At 46.3% G+C, this 17,161-nt stretch overlaps 1 protein-coding gene across 1 annotated transcript in view; it reads right to left on the minus strand.

Annotated features, from left to right (window-relative positions):
* Positions 1-3,529: 3,529 nt before the first annotated feature.
* The window catches only part of HADHA (hydroxyacyl-CoA dehydrogenase trifunctional multienzyme complex subunit alpha), a 59,880-nt gene continuing 46,248 nt past the window's right edge, over positions 3,530-17,161 (minus strand). The window contains exons 16-20 of the mRNA XM_060754799.2: positions 14,018-14,086; positions 12,674-12,869; positions 9,004-9,118; positions 8,273-8,418; positions 3,530-3,978 (exon numbers count right to left, since the gene is read on the minus strand). Coding sequence (XP_060610782.2) covers positions 3,833-3,978; positions 8,273-8,418; positions 9,004-9,118; positions 12,674-12,869; positions 14,018-14,086 — 672 coding nt within the window. The 3' untranslated portion in view covers positions 3,530-3,832. The remainder of the gene's footprint in view (positions 3,979-8,272; positions 8,419-9,003; positions 9,119-12,673; positions 12,870-14,017; positions 14,087-17,161) is intronic.

A 17,161-nucleotide genomic window follows, 5' to 3' on the forward strand; every position in this document is an offset into this window, starting at 1 on the left:
GGCTGAAACATCAGGAGAGAATGCTTCTGGAACATGGCCAGACAGCCCCGAAAACTCACAGCAACCCAGTGCTTCCAGCCATGAAAGCCTTCAGCAACACAACTACAAGTTCCTTTCTGAATGCAGGGCATGCGGGCGGGGTGAGGAAGGGGTTGGCCAGTTCACGCCGAAGAATGCCTTGTGTTTCTACCTTTTAACGACTGCCGTAGTCAAATAAACCAGTTTATTAAAAAAAAATAAGTTTGTGTCTGGAATCTGGGTGGGGGTGGGAACAAGTCATTCAGCAGTGGAACTCTCTGCCCCAGAGTGTGGTGGAGACTCCTTCTTTGGAAGCTTTGAAACAGAGGCTGGATGGCCATCTGTCAGGGGTGATTTGAATGCAATATTCCTGCTTCTTGGCAGAATGGGGTTGGACTGGATGGCCCACGAGGTCTCTTCCAAGTCTAGGATTCTATTATTTTAGTCACTCTCTCTCAGCCTCAAGAGCGCAAAGGCAAACCTAGGGGTGAGCAGTTGTTTTTAATCCAAGCCCTCCTGACAGATGCCCATCCAGCTTCTGCTTAAAGACCCCAGGGAAGGAAGGAGACCCTCGGCAGATGCGTATTCCCATGCAGAACAGTTCTTCAAGAGAATGGGGGGGGGTCTCTTTAGCCTTTTCGGTGGCCCTTAATGGCTCTCTTTGGGCGCTTCCAGACAGCACTAAATCACGGGCCCAAAAATCCCGGGACTTCAGAAGAGGTCCATATACAGACCTGTTTAGTCCCGGGATTTCTGCCTCTGTTGTCCAGACTTGATGCTTTGCTGTGAGATTTAGAGGCTCCTGATGGCCACCTGAAGCTTCGGCAGATATTCGGATATGCGAATCTCTGCAAAAGTTCCGTTCTTTCCTGGCCAGAGAAACTGTGTACGCCAGACGCTTCACGAAGTATCTGCCACGAAAACAAAGTTCATGGGGTAGGACCACTTCTGCCTGAGTCGTCACTGCGCAATCAAACAGGAACACTCACTTTCAAGCCAGGAACAGAACTTTGGTATTATTGACACTTTTTAGAGCCTGGCTGCATGGCCATCTGTCCAGACAGATTTGGTTCTGTACTTGTGGCATAGAACAACAAGATGCTATTCCTGGGTTATACATGGCTGTTCCTGGTTGCTCTTACTGTGAAAAGATGTGCAGTGTTCCCTTGTCACTTTGTGGTTTGCTTTTCGCGGACTCACCGTTTCGCGGTTTTCCTTCCTTGCTACTCACTCCTCTTCTCTCCTTCTTCAGGGCTCCATTTGTGAGCCATAGGTCTTCTCCTTGTCAACTTTTCCTTCAATCTTCTCAAGGAACTGCACATGCAATGCTTTGTTGTGCCAGCTGTCAGCTCTGGTTTGGAGTACAGTGTTCTTGTACTAACTCTTTGCCTGCTGTGCTTTGAGAAGTTTCCGATTATTGACTTCAATTAAAGCAGGTTCTTGGATTTCCTTGACATATTCTGCCATTATTATTATTATTATTATTATTATTATTATTATTATTATTAGCCTGATCGGCTAAGGCACTGAGAAAGTCCTGTTTCTGCCACCGGGACGCGGCCTGGTGAGTAGTAAGTGAGCAAGGGAGGGCGGGTGAGTGAGCGAGGGAGGGCCGCAAATGCAGAAGCAGAACCCTGGCCGCCTCTTCTCGCTCGCTCACTGGTCCAAGTTCTGGTTCTGCCGCTGAAACATAACACCCGCGATAAGCGAGGGAACACTGTGCAACGTTGGCAAGCGGGCCACAACTTTGTCCTGGCCAGAGAAAATATGCTTTCCACATGTTTCATGAAGTTTCTGGCACACAAACAAAGTGTTTGCCTTCTACTCAAGTGTCGCCTTCTTCGTAGGAACCAAACAATCAGGAACAAGCATCTAAAATCCAGGAACAAACCCAGATTAAAAAAAAATCGTGATTTCTGAATGCAGGGACATATACAGACATGCGAAGATCTGCATATTCGCAGATTTTAGCTTTGCGCGGGTGGTCCTGAAACGTAACACCCGCGATAAGTGAGGGAACGCTGCGCAACGTTGGCAAGCGGGCCACAACTTTGTCCTGGTCAGAGAAAATGTGCCTTTCACACGTTTCATGAAGTTTCTGGCACACAAACAAAGTGTTTGCCTTCTACTCAAGTGTCGCTTTCTTCTCAGGAACTGACCAATCAGGAACAAGCACCTTACACCCAGGAACAAACCCAGATTTTTTAAAAAAATGTGATTTCTGAATGCAGGGACGTATACACACATGCGAAGATCTGCATATTCGCGGATTTTAGCTTTTCGCGGGTGGTCCTGAAACGTAACACCCGCGATAAGTGAGGGAATGCTGTGCAATGTTGACAAGCAGGACACAACTTTGTCCTGGCCAGAGAAAATGTGCCTTCGGATTATAGCTTTTCGCGGCTGGTCCTGAAACGTAACACCCACGATAAGTGAGGCAACGCTGTGCAACGTTGACAAGTGGGCCACAACTTTGTCCTGGCCAGAGAAAATGTGTCTTTCACACGTTTCATGAAGTTTCTGGCACACAAACAAAGTGTTTGCCTTCTACTCAAGTGTCGCCTTCTTTTAAGGAACCGACCAATCAGGAACAAGCATGTAAAACCCGGGAACAAACCCAGATTTAAAAAAAAGTGATTTCTGAATGCAGGGACATATACAGACATGCGAAAAGCTGCATATTCGCGGATTTTAGCTTTTCGCGGGTGGTCCTGAGACCTATCACCCGCGATAAGTGAGGGAATGCTGTGCAATGTTGACAAGCGGGCCACAACTTTGTCCTGGCCAGAGAAAATATGCTTTCCACATGTTTCATGAAGTTTCTGGCACACAAAAAAAGTGTTTGTCTTCTACTCAAGTGTCGCTTTCTTCTCAGGAACCGACCAATCAGGAACAAGCATCTAAAACCCAGGAACAAACCCAGATAAAAAAATAATAATTGTGATTTCTGAATGCAGGGACATATACAGTCAACACTGTACCTCTTTTCGCAATAATTGCAATCAGGAACAGGTCTAACCCGGGAATAGCACCTTGTTGTTCCATGCCACAAGTACACAACCAAATCTGTCTGGACAGATGGCCACGCAGCCAGGCTTTAAAAAGTGTGATGCTGACTGTAAAGCGTCCTGAGTCGCCTGCGGACTGAGAGGGGCGGTATATAAATATAGTAAATAAATAAATACTGTCTGGATGGGCCCAGAGACAAGGAGTCCTTGTGGATGATGGGATAGGAAGTGGGACTGTGTGGATGATGGGATAGGAAGTGGGGAGAAAGCACAGATCTATCAACAGAGGAGGAAATTCTCCCTCTGACCCAGGTATAGGCAAACTTGGGCCCTCCCTCCAGGTGTTTTGGACTCCAACTCCCACAATTCCTAACAGCCTATCGGCTGTTAGGAATTGTGGGAGTTGGAGTCCAAAACACCTGGAGGGAGGGCCCAAGTTCTGGCCAAGCCAAGACTTTGAATCCCGAAGGAATCCTGAAGGAATAAAGGGAGACGAGATGACCCACAGAACAAGAGGCTGGGATTTATTGTCAGGAATCGTCTTCCGGGCATTTGTGGCGGACGGCTAGATCCCGGAAATGGGGGGCTCCCTCCTCACCTGCAAGAGGTCCGGAGGCAAGCCCCTCCCACAATCCTCCCCGATGTCCAGCCAACCGGGCGATGGGCGTGGGCCAGGAGGGGCGGTGCCTGATCGGCTAAGGCACTGAGAAAGGCAAGAGGGTCCCCGGTGGCGAGGCTCCTCCGTTCCCCTGGGGCCGCCGCAATGTGCGTCAATGGACGGCGGGGGGGTTGGGGTTCAAACCAGTTCACTTGTGGAACCTCTTGCCGGAGTCCTTGGCGTGGTCCAGCAGCAGCTGGCAAGGCGTGAAGGGGCTCCCGTAGACCTCCTCGTACTTCCGCATCCGGTCCACCAGCCGCCGGGCGCCGTAGAAGTCGGCGTAACGGAAGGGACCTGCGACAAAATGCAAGCGGAGAGAGGAGAAAGGTGAGGCCCTCACCTGTCCTGAGCAAATAGGTACCGCCTCTATAGGTTTGTATATCGCCTGGCACAAAACAACCACAACAACAACACTCTATTTGTATTCCGCCTTATCAACGTTATTTTTAATTTTTTTAACTATTACATCTGGCCTGGCCATAGGTTTTTAAATTTTTTCGTGTTATTATCTATATGTGAGTTATATTAATTGTATTGTTTTATTTGCTTAGTGTTTTGTTGTTGTTTACTGATGTGTTGGGCTTGGCCTCATGTAAGCCACCCCAATTCCCCTTGGGGAGATGGTGGCGGGGTATAAATAAATAAACAAACAAACAAATTTATTTGAGAACACAGCATATTATTTGAGAACACAGAAATGCTGGACCACTCTCACAACCACCATGTCAGACTACACAGAGAAGCCATTGAAATACACAAGAAGCATGTGGACAATTTCAACAGAAAGGAAGAAACCATGAAAATGAACACAATCCGGCTACCAGTATTAAACAGCTCCAAAATTACAACAACAAAACAGCAGAGAGGAAACAAACAAGGACATCTAATCACCTCTCAACAAAAGATTTTCCCAGGCTCAGCCAGGCCTTCAAATGCTAATGAAGGTGGTCAGTTGAAACATTCACACCTAGCTCCAGCAGGGAAGTGCTCTTTGCCCCACCCCAGCCATTTCACAGATATATAAACCCTTTCTCCTAATTCCAACAGACCTCACTACCTCTGAGGATGCTTGCCATAGATGCAGGAGAAACGTCAGGAGAAAATGCCTCTAGAACATGGTGATTCCAGCCATGAAAGCCTTCGACAATACAACAAATAAATTAATAATAATAATTATTATTATTATCATCGAGTCACTCTGGACCGTGCTCTGACCTACAAGAAGCACTGCCTGAACATCAAGCAAAAAGTGGGCACTAGAAACAATATCACACGAAAGCTGACTGGCACAACCTGGGGATCACAAGCCAGTCAAGACATCTGCCCTTGCGCTGTGCTACTCTGCTGCTGAGTGTGCATGCCCAGTGTGGAACACATCTCACCACGCTAAAATAGTGGATGTGGCTCTTATTGAGACATGCCGCATTATCACGGAGTGCCTGCGCCCTACACCACTGGAGAAACTACACTGCTTAGCACCACCTGACATCTGCCGGGAAGTAGCAGCCAATAGTGAAAGGACCAAGGCAAAGACATCTCCAGCTCATCCCCTGTTTGGGTATCAGCCAGCACGTCAACGACTTAAATCAAGAATTAGAGCTACAGAGACACTCGCTGGAACACCCCAGCAAGCGAGAGTCCAAAAGTGGCAGGCTCAAACCCAGAACTTGATACCAAATGAGAGACTCCCCCCCGGGCACACAGAAAAAAGACTGGGTGACTTGGAAGGCGCTGAACAGACTGCGCTCTGGCACCACGAGATGCAGAGCCAACCTTCAGAAATGGGGCCACAAAGTGGAATCCACGACATGCGAGTGTGGAGAAGAGCCAACCACTGACCACCTGCTGCAATGCACCCTCAGCCCTGCCACATGATGCACAAGGGAGGACCTTCTTGTGGCAACACCAGAGGCACTCCAAGGGGCCAGAGACTGGTCAAAGGACATTTAATCAACTACCAAACTTGCAAATTTTGTGTTTTGTCTGTTTGTTTGTTTTGTTTTGTTAGAAATGTAATACAACTGACTTGTTGCCCTGACGTGACAAATAATTAATTATTATCTCAAGGGGACACAGGGCAGATTCCAGCATATATACCAGATATCCTCAAACTGCGGTCCTCCAACTTCCAGAATTCCTGGCAATTGGACAAGCTCGTTAGGGCTTCTGGGAGTCCCAAACAGCTGAAGAACTACAGTTTGAAGATGCCTGGTATATGCAGACACAAGGCAGACATTCAATGCCTGGAAACAATGACACAGAATCATAGAATCAAAGAGTTGGAAGAGACCTCCTGGGCCATCCAGTCCAACCCCATTCTGCCAAGAAGCAGGAATATTGCATTCAAATCACCCCTGACAAATGACCATCCAGCCTCTGCTTAAAAGCTTCCAAAGAAGGAGCCTCCACCACACTCCCTCCGGGGCAGAGAGTTCCACTGCTGAACGGCTCTCACAGTCAGGAAGTTCTTCCTCATGTTCAGATGGAATCTCCTCTCTTGTAGTTTGAAGCCATTGTTCCATTGCGTCCTAGTCTCCAAGGAAGCAGAAAGGAAGCTTGCTCCCTCCTCCTCCCTGTGGCTTCCTCTCACATATTTATACATGGCTATCATATCTCCTCTCAGCCTTCTCTTCTTCAGGCTAAACATGCCCAGTTCCCTAAGCCGCTCCTCATAGGGCTTGTTCTCCAGACCCTTGATCATTTCAGTCGCCCTCCTCTGGAAACATTCCAGCTTAGAGTCAACATCTCCCTTCAATTGTGGTGCCCAGAATTGGACACAGTATTCCAGATGTGGTCTAACCAAAGCAGAATAGAGGGGTAGCATGACTTCCTTAGATCTAGACACTAGGCTCCTATTGATGCAGGACAAAATCCCATTGGCTTTTTTTTGCCGCCACATCACATTGTTGGGCTTGGCCTCATGTAAGCCACCCCAATTCCCCTTGGGGAGATGGTGGCGGAGTATGAACAAAGTATTGTTGTTGTTATTATTATTAATATCATCATCATCATCATCATCATCATCATCATCATCATCATCATCATCTCCTTGAAGGGACACAGGGCAGATTCCAGCATATTTATTTATTTATTGACAGTATTTATATTCCGCCCTTCTCCTCACCCCGCAGGGGACTCAGGGCGGATCACAGTGTACACATATATGGCAAACATTCAATGCCAATTTTTGACATACAAACATATACAGACATACACAGAGGCTATTTAACTTTTTTTCTGGCCGCCAGGGGAGCTGTCGCTTTCATCGTCCATCTGCGACACTGATGAAGCACTTCCGCATTCCCCGCATGCGTCCCCGCTGGAATGTTTTTGCTGGAGTCTTTCTAATGGCCTCATAAATCAGTTAATTTAGCCTCCCCACACTTTAAGGTGGCACCTAATTTTCCTACTTGACACATGCAACAGTCTTTCGGGTTGCAAAGGTTGACAACAGGCTACACAATTGGTTGGAAACCCACTCCAACCCGGACTGGCTTCGAACTCATGACCTTTTGGCCAGAGTGATCTTAATGAAAAAGATCTTGGAGTCCTCGTGGACAACAAGTTAAACATGAGTCAACAATGTGATGTGGCAGCAAAAAAAGCCAATGAGATTTTGTCCTGCATCAATAGGAGCATAGTGTCTAGATCTAAGGAAGTAATGCTCCCCATGCTCTATTCCGCCTTGGTTAGACCACATCTGGAATATTGTGTCCAGTTCTGGGCACCACAATTCAAGAGAGATATTGACAAGCTGGAATGTGTCCAGAGGAGGGCGACTAAAATGATCAAGGGTCTGGAGAACAAGCCCTATGAGGAGCGGCTTAGGGAACTGGGCATGTTTAGCCTGAAGAAGAGAAGGCTGAGAGGAGATATGATAGCCATGTATAAATATATGAGAGGAAGCCACAGGGAGGAGGGAGCAAGTTTGTTTTCTGCTTCCTTGGAGACTAGGACGCAATGGAACAATGGCTTCAAACTACAAGAGAGGAGATTCCATCTGAACATGAGGAAGAACTTCCTGACTGTGAGAGCCGTTCAGCAGTGGAACTCTCTGCCCCGGAGTGTGGTGGAGGCTCCTTCTTTGGAAGCTTTTAAACAGAGGCAGGATGGCCATCTGTCAGGGGTGATTTGAATGCAATATTCCTGCTTCTTGGCAGAATGGGGTTGGACTGGATGGCCCATGAGGTCTCTTCCAACTCTTTGATTCTATGATTCTAATGCAGCTGACACTCAGCCAGCTGCGCCACAATCCCAGATATCCTCAAACTGCGGTCCTCCAGCTGTTTGGGCCTTCAACTCCCAGTATTCCTGGCAATTGGACAAGCTTGTTAGGGCTTCTGGGAGTTGGAGTCCCAAACAGCTGAAGAACCGCAGTTTGAATTATATACAGACACAAGGCAGACATTCAATGCCTGGAAACAATGACAGAGACACACAGGCAAAGGCAAAGGCTTCCCCTTCACCTCATGCTCTGGGACTCTGGTGCTCATCAATCATGTTTCCTTTTTCAAATTATAATCTGGCCCTCTGTTTAAAAAGTTTGAGGACCCCTGCCCTAAAGGGAGGGAGGAGGGAGGGCACGTACCTCCCAGGCAGGGTGGGAAGCCCAGCCCGAAGACGGCCCCAATGTCCCCCTCCACCGGGTTGCTGAGGATGCCCTCCTGCAAGGTCAGGACGGCCTCGTTCACAAAGCGGGAGATCAGGCGCAGCTGGATGTCTTCCTCCGTGGAGCTGCAAGGAAAGAGAGCGTAGAGGTCAGTGGGTCAGAGGCAGCCAACGTTCCCAAACACCCCCCTTTGCACAGACCAGGCATGGGTCAACTTGGGCCTTCCAAGTGTTTTGGACTTCAACTACCACAATTCCTCCTCCTCCTCCTCCTCATCATCATAAAATCATAGATTTTTATAGTTTTAAATTGCTTTATATGAATTTTATGATGTGATTTAACCTGTATTTCTGTGTGTTTGGCATCTAACTGTTGCCAGTCTGTACGCCACCCTGAGTCGCCTTCTGGCTGAAAAAGGTGGGATAAAAGTGTGGCAAATAATAAATAAATAGAATCCTAGAGTTTGAAGAGACCTGGTGGGCCATTATCCAGTCCAATCCCATTCTGCCAAGAAACAGGACAGTCACATCCAAGGCCCCCCCAACAGATGCCCATCCAGCCTCTGCTTCAAAGCCTCCAAAGAAGGAGCCTCCACCACACTCCGGGGCAGGGAGTTCCACTGCTTCCACTGGGGTTTGCGGTGAGGTAAGGAAGGCCAACCTCAAAGTCCCCCCACCTCCCCCCTCCGCCCCCACTTCTTTGGGACTTACACCTCCGGCTTGGCCTCCACCCGGAACTTCTCCAGGATCTCATCCATGCCGCTGTTGAGGCTGCGCTCCTTGACCCCGGACTGGTAGATGTAGAAGCCCTTCCCTGCTTTGCGGCCTGCAGGGGAAATGTGTCACAAGGAATTCAATGTGCAGATTTGACAAATATGAATGTAATAATTATGTGTGGGAATGAATGGAAGGATGGAGGGATGCATGAATGGAGCTAATAATTTTGGGAACACCAGTAAAAGACCCAGGCCTGCAAGGACTAACTACTTGCTTGCTGGAATTGTGATCAAAACCTGCTAATGAGAATTGATAAGAACTGTGACAATGGTTCTTTCAAGTTGAGGAAATGTTTGCAACATTCCTTATGTTAAAAAGGAAGTCAACACAAGCCTTGTGTTTGTCAACACCAATCAAGAAGATCAACATCTGGCCAGGAAACTGAGATGGAGCCAGTATGGAAGACGTCTATAGTTCATTTACAATTTTGGGACGACATCAGCCGAATATTCCTATAAAAGACTCAGTCTAATAATGCTCAAAGTGTGGCAGACCTGAGGAGTCTGATCCACCCGCCATGCTCTGCTCCAAGGGAAGGAGAGAGGTGGTGTATTCGGAGAGTGGCAGATCTGCATGGGAGCAGCCTGGTCCCTTTGGGGCTTCTTTCTCAAGAGGAAGAAGTGTGCTTTTGGACTTTTAGATTTTGTGCAGGGATTCAGGTTCTGCTGTATGGAAAACACAGATCTGGTCCTTGGCATTGTTGTTAGGGAAGAAGCTTTGGCATTTCAGCGTTTTGAAGTTATGGCGTTATGGAAGTTACGGAACTATGCGTTGGCAGGCTGCAGGAAAGCAGGGTCTGGCGTAACAGGTGCTTCTCCAAGGAGGGAGAAAAGGATATGCTAATATTTGGATGCATGTTTTGCAACTCAGAGTAGGCTTCACCTTGCTTCCAAACACCACCACACAAGAGTTGTAGTTTTACAGTTTATTGAGGAAAAAATTCAAGTCAAAATAAAGAATAAGCATTGCACAGTTCCAAAGTTAAAGGTTAAATGCAGAATATAGTTCCAAAGATCTTCAGGTAAAAGTAGGAGACACAATCCTATTGGCAAAGTTCAAACCAGAGTTCCAGGTACAAGCAATGAAACAATTGTCCCATGAATCACAATGCAAGAAATCCCAAGCGTACTGCTTTCCAGGCTAAGGTTATTCCATGAAGCTTTCAGGCTAATAAGCTACATTGAACTGACGCTTTCACAGAGTTTCCAGGAGGCCTAAATACCTTTCTAACATCAAAACATTAGGCTCTCAGCATCATAAAAGCATTGCGATGACCTCTCACCGAGCTAGCCTCCCGTCTGCTTGCCAGACGCGAACTCCGCCTGACCTGGAGATCAAGGCAAGCTTCTTGGGTCAAATCCTTATCTGCACTTTCGGTATCATCGTGGGAAAGCACCTGCTTGCTATTCCCTTCGTTAAAATTCCTTTCTGGTGAAAACAGCTGTGTTGACACTGCACTGTCTGTGAGAGACTTGGACGCAGGCTCAGAGATTTGAGGCACAGACAAAGAGCCAGGAAGCTGAAACCCAACAGGAATCTGAATCCCATCATCCTCATCGCCAGAAACTAGCTCAGCCACAATAGCATGTGGATGAATGTGTGTACATGTGTGTGAATGGTGATTGAAAATGTAATTCCCCTTTGTTTGTTAGTTAACCAATGTAATTGTAAATCCAATGCAGTTGCATAGAATCTGCATTTCTGTCTGTCCAATGTCATTCTTTGTCTAAATGTTTTTCTGTAATCTGATCTACCCTCTTACACTGGAAATTGCAATAAAAAGAACCTATGCTTCAAAGTCATTGAGAAGTCATTCATGACATAATGGATACAGCGAATGCCAAAGGCACGTGGAGGGCCATGCTTGTAGGTCGCACAGGATGAGCCTCTTTGAGAGTGAAGGGAAAGAGAGCAACAAGGAGGAACAGTACAAGGGAGCCGGCCCTGAGGGTTTCACCCAAGCAAGAAGGGGGTCTATTAACTCCTTGCGTCCGGCCCAATCTCCACAGCTGCATCTGGCCACAACTCCCCATCTTTGCCCAATGGAGGCTTCACTCAACAGTAGCATAAACCTGAATATTGTTTCCCATCATGCCTTTCTCTTTGGGGACATTTGGAAACTCAAGGGAGGAAGGCAGGTCTCTGACGCTTCAGTGTATATTATTATATATTTTTATTATTACGGTCATAGAATCATAGAATCAAAGATTTGGAGAGACCTCCTGGGCCATCCAGTCCAACCCCATTATGCCAAGAAGCAGGAATATTGCATTCAAAGCACCCCTGACAGATGGCCATCCAGCCTCTGTTTAAATGCTTCCAAAGAAGGAGCCTCCACCACACTCCGGGGCAGAGAGTTCCACTACTGAACGGCTCTCACAGTCAGGAAGTTCTTCCTAATGGTCGATAACCAGCACCAAGCTTCCATGTAGACCTACAAGCCTGTGGTTGGTGTCCAAAATGATTGAAGGTGATGTTTATGGAGTTATTATCTCAGGCGATGTATTTATGTATGAAGCACTGATGGATTTTGTGTGGAACTTGGGCACTATATCCATTATTATGTATATAATGAGCTATCTTAAACATGGAACCCAAGTTTCCACACAGAATCCACTGATGTTTTGTATGCACACATGTTATTTATATGTGTGTGCATGACCTTTATGAACACTGTTTTTGATGGTTTTGGACATTAGGCTCTGCAAGTAGCAGAGGATTTTTTAGAGGTTGAGGGAATTGACTGGGGAATTGATGAGTTTCAAAGTGAAACGTCTGCTAGTGATCAGAGAGAACTGCAGGCCAATGTTTGGGATTCCTGTGCTTGTTCCCAGGCAACAGAAAGTGAAGGTTTCAATTCCCTTGTGAAATGGCCTTCAGCCGATGGAGAGTTTTCCCGAGAAGCCAGATTAGATATGAGAACAGAAGGAGTGAAGAATAATTAGATGTTCTGAGAGAATTCGTGAGAAGTCCTTGAAGCCCAGGTCCGTTCAGTATGATCTCATGGCTACTTAATTGGGCTTAAAGTGGGGTTTTGGGCCTTAAGCTCTCAGAGGAGACAATGTTGCCATAAGTACGTTGCTGTAAGTTCCTGTCTTGGTTCTCAAGTTCACGATTCAAGTTTCCTATTCTAGATTAAGTCTGTGTTCTTATGCATATGGATTAAATTCCTATTTTCATTCTTATGGATTTTTGTCTGAATGACTGCACAGCCCCCAATGCCAACAATATAACAACAAACTATTACTACTACTACTACTACCAACACTATTGTTGCTGTTGTTGTACTGTGGCATTGGGGGCTGTGTGGTGGTGGTGGTGGGAGTGTGGAGGGATTGGTATGTTGTTTTGTGGTGTTCTGGGGAAGGCATTTAATTTCATTGTTCAATGTACAATGACTATAAAGTTATGCTATAGAGCTTCTATATTTAATAAACTTATATGTAGATTGTGGTGTTCTTGGTGGAATAAAGATTAAAGTCAGGCAAAAAAAAAAGGAAAAGGCGCCTGAGGTGATGATAGAAAGAAAAAAGAACTAAGGAAGGCAGGCTCTACCTCTGGGTCCGTCCTTCCTCTTGCCCTGACCCCCTTCCAGGCCACTTACCTAGGAATCCCTTGTTGACCATAGCTTTCATCAGGTCCACGTTCCCACCCTTGAAGCGATCCCCGAAGGCCTTGCCCAGGTCTTCTGCCACGTGTGTGGCCACGTCCACCCCCACCTCATCGATCAGGGTGGCTGCCCCGACAGGGAAGCCGAAGCCGGTGGAGATGGAGTCCACCTTCTTGGGATCCGTGCCTTCCTGCAGACAAGGGAGAAAGATAACAGAGGAAACGAGAGCAAGGGAGAAGGGGGCTGCAGGGGAGATACTGTTGGAAGTGGAGAACCATCTTCACAGAGCATGGGCCAACTTTGGGCCTCCTCCAGGTGTTTTGGACTTCAACTCCCACAGTTCCTAACAGCCTCAGGCCCCTTCCTTTCCCCCCTCAGGTGCTTAAGCATTGTATCTATTAGGGCTGGGCGGTTTTGTTTCGTTAATTCGTAATTCGTTAAAAATTCTTTTTTTTTTGATAACGAAGCGATAACGAACCATTCTGGAGCAACTTAAAAACGAAACGAATTTTTAAATTCGTTTCGTAACTGTTTCAGACTCGTTATGTATTCGTTTCGTTATCGTTTTGAAGTCGTTTCGTTATTATTTCCGCATGTCTGGGGCAAGTTGTATAGTTGTTTTTTGTTTAATTAGTGAAAAAAAAAATAATATCACACCAACAGTCAACAACAGAGGGAGAGGGAAGCTTCAGAAGTTCCCCCTGTCCCATTTGGAGGTTTTTTAGCGTATTTCGCGGTCGCGTCCGCCATTAACAAATCGATTCGTTATTGTTTCGAAATCGATTCGTTATTGTTTCGTAATTTTTTTTACCATTTACGAAATTTCGTAAATATCGAACTTTTTAAAAGAAAAAATTCGGAATTCTTTTTAAAATCGAAACGCAAAAACCCCCAAAAAACGAATCGATTTTAGAAACAAATTTTTCCGTTGTTACCCAGGCCTAGTATCTATATATCTATTGAGACATGAAGGTAGGCGTCTTTTAGGTCTATCATCTATTTATTGGGACCTGAAGGTAAGTCCAAAACACCTGGAGGAGGACCAAAGTGGGCCCATGCCTGCTCTATACAGTATACACATGTCTTGGCATACGGTTAGGTCACTGCCTTTTGTCCATCTATCTTTCCTAAAACCTTACCAGAGAACTTCTAAGGCTTGAGACAGAAGCAATGGAGGTCTGAGAAACTGGACACAACAGCAGCAGCCTTGAATGATGCAGGTGAGGAGGGACAGGTCAACCTCCTTCATAAAGTACCTTCATAAAGTACCAACCACTTTTCAACTCCACCTCGATTAGTCAAGACCCATGCCCTGCACCATCTGCCAGCAGCACCAACCTGGAGAACACGGACTATTTCAGCCAACATGGGGGCCAGGCACCTGGTAGTGTAGAAACCGGGGCCGTCCTGCAGAAAAGGAAAGGAATGTAAATGTAGTTTTGCAGAAGGGAAAGACATCACCAGTAGTTGCAAAAAGTCATCTGCTAACCTGTCTACCATCCCGTGACCCAATCACTATTTCTTTTGTTTATTTATTTATTTATTTACAATATTTATATTCCACCCTTCTTACCCTGAAGGGGACTCAGGGCAGATCACAATGCACACATACACGGTAAACATTCAATGCTATTTTTAGACATAGAAGACAGACAAACAAATAGAGGTATTTTGGCATTTTCCAACTTTGGCGCCTGGAGGTTATGCTCGATTCCGGCCACAGAGACGTGCTGTCGCTTCATCCACTATTACATCGAGCTTGATCGTAGTATTTCCTTCCTGAACTGCTTAGGTCAGGGGTCCTCAAACTAAGGCCCGAGGGCCAGATACGGCCCTCCAAGGTCATTTACCCGGCCCTCGCTCAGGGTCAACCTAAGTCTGAAACGACTTGAAAACACACAACAACAACAACGACAAGAACAACAACAATCCTATCTCATCAGCCAAAAGCAGGCCCACACTTCCCATTGAAATACTAAGTTTATATTTGTTAAAATTGTTCTTCAGTTTAATTATTGTATTGTTTTTAAGTATTTTTTGCACTACAAATAAGGTATGTGCTGTGTGCATAGTAATTCATTCCTTTTTTTCCAAATTGTAATCTAGCTCTCCAACAGTTTGAGGGACTGTGACCTGGCCCTCTGTTTAAAAAGGTTTGAGGACTCCTGGCTTAGGTGAACAGGAAGCTAGGCTATTAACAGTCAGGAACTCAAACTTGAGCACCGGGATTGTGGCACAGGTGGCTGAGTGTCAGCGGCATTAAGATCACTGACCAAAAGGTCATGAGTTCGAAGCCAGCCCGGGTTGGAGTGGGTTTCCAACCAATTGTGTGTAGCCTGTTGTCAACCTTTGCAACCCGAAATACAGTTGCATCTGTCAAGTAGGAAATTAGGTACCACCTTAAAAGTGTGGGGAGGCTATATTAACTGATTTATGAGGCCATAAAGAAGACTCCAGCAAAAGCATTCCAGCGGGGAAGCATGCGGGGAATGCGGAAGTGCTTCATCAGCGTCGCAGATGGACGAGGAAAATGACAGCTCCCCAGCGGCCAGAAAAAGTTAAATAGCCTCTGTGTATGTCTGTATATGTTTGTATGTCAAAAATTGGCATTGAATGTTTGCCATATATGTGTACACTGTAATCCGCCCTGAGTCCCCTGCGGGGTGAGGAGAAGGGCGGAAGATAAATACTGTAAATAAAATGAATAAAAACCCAACTCAAGCTTCAAACTTGCCACCTTCCAGTCAGCAGTGATTTATTGCTACTGGCGATTAACCAGCTGTGCTACAGCCCAGTCCTTCAATATAACAGTCTAATTAAACAATTAAAAACAGCAGGGTATTTTTTTTGTCGTGTCAGGAGCAACCGCTCCTGTTGTGAGAGAATTGGCCGTCTGCAAGGACGTTGCCCAGGGGACGCCTGGATGATTTTTGATGTTTCATCATCCTTGTGGGAGGCTTCTCTCATGTCCCCGCATGAGGAGCTGGAGCTAATAAAGGGAGCTCATCCGCCTCTCCCCAGATTCGAACCTGCGACCTGTCGGTCTTCAGTCCTGCCGGCACAGGGGTTTAACCCACTGCGCCACTGGGGGCTCCTACCAGGGTACAAAACCATCATTAAGATATATCAAAAGCAAACCTCAACAAACCAGTACTGCTTAGATGGACAGTAAACTAGGCTTAACAGTCAGGTGTTCAATCTGACTCGGGCTTCAAACTTGCCACCTTCTGGTTGGCAGTGAGCTATTACTGCTAACGATTAACCAGCTGTGCTACAGCCCGGCCCAAGTAATTTATTTCAGGGGGGAAAACATAGTAAAATAGCAGAAATAATTCACAACATCTATCACTAAAACTAAGCAGCTATCTCACTAGCTACTCGTGCATACTCGACAGCTAAATCAAAAGCAAAGGCCTACCTATATTAACAGGCACATGCTAACTTACAAACCACTACAGGCACAATTCAAAGGGCTGATTATGACCTATAAAGCTTTCTATGGCTCAGATCCAGGCTATAAGGCAAATCGTATCTCTCAGTACAAACCTGCCTGGCCCTGAGATCCTCAGAAAAGGCCCCCACGGCAATATCTGTAAACGCAGAAATGCTGGCTCACTACAAAGACCGAGTGTTGCATCCCAGACCAAGAAACCAGACCATAAGATTAAATCCACCACACTGGATTGTAGGAAAAACAATCCTTTTTTATTTCTGAAAAATTGGTTACAAAAGAAAGTTAAAAGCAAACTCAAAAAGCCACCATAGAGACACAGCAGTCAGGAAAATCTCTGAACTTGAGCAAAAGTCCAAAAAAACACAAGACAAGAACCAGGAACCTGTTAGCCTCTTGCTAACCATGTACTTGAAAAACTAGAAGCCTCTGGGATTACCGGCCATGGAACACAGGAATTCTGCCAAGGCACAGCCACAGTCCCAAACGTTGCTTGATCTAAGGAGGCACCCGGCAGGCGGCCCCTTAAGCCAAAGAAACTATTCCTTGAAACGCCCCTTGACTTTGAAGCCTGAGCCTGTCTCTCCTGTAATCTATTTGACCTTCGTAGGAACTGTGAATCACTCCTGTCTCTCGTTATCTGTTCCCTTCGGTCCTCATTAAAAAACCCAGGTGGAGAGCTATCACGGCTGGATTCCAAAACATTTTCATCCGGCTGTTCAGTTTCGTTTTCCCCGCTACTGAACTCAGCATCAACACCAGTTTCCACATTGTCAGGGAAAACTACATGTTCAGTGGCTTGCTCAGTTGGAAATACCATCGGAGAATCAGGTTCACACTGATGAGGCTGAACCCCAACACCGAGGTTCCAATGAACACTCTCAGGTACATCCCGCTCTAAAATCTCATCTTTGTGAAATGGACCTTGACTGGACCAGGTCTATGTGGAGGGCGATGGTGGACCCATGGCATGCCTCACAGAGCCAGTGTGCATGGCATGGGGCTGGACCAGGCATGGGCAAACATGGGCC

The sequence above is a fragment of the Anolis sagrei genome, chromosome 1 (assembly GCF_037176765.1).
Source record: "Anolis sagrei isolate rAnoSag1 chromosome 1, rAnoSag1.mat, whole genome shotgun sequence".
Lineage (NCBI taxonomy): Eukaryota > Metazoa > Chordata > Lepidosauria > Squamata > Dactyloidae > Anolis > Anolis sagrei.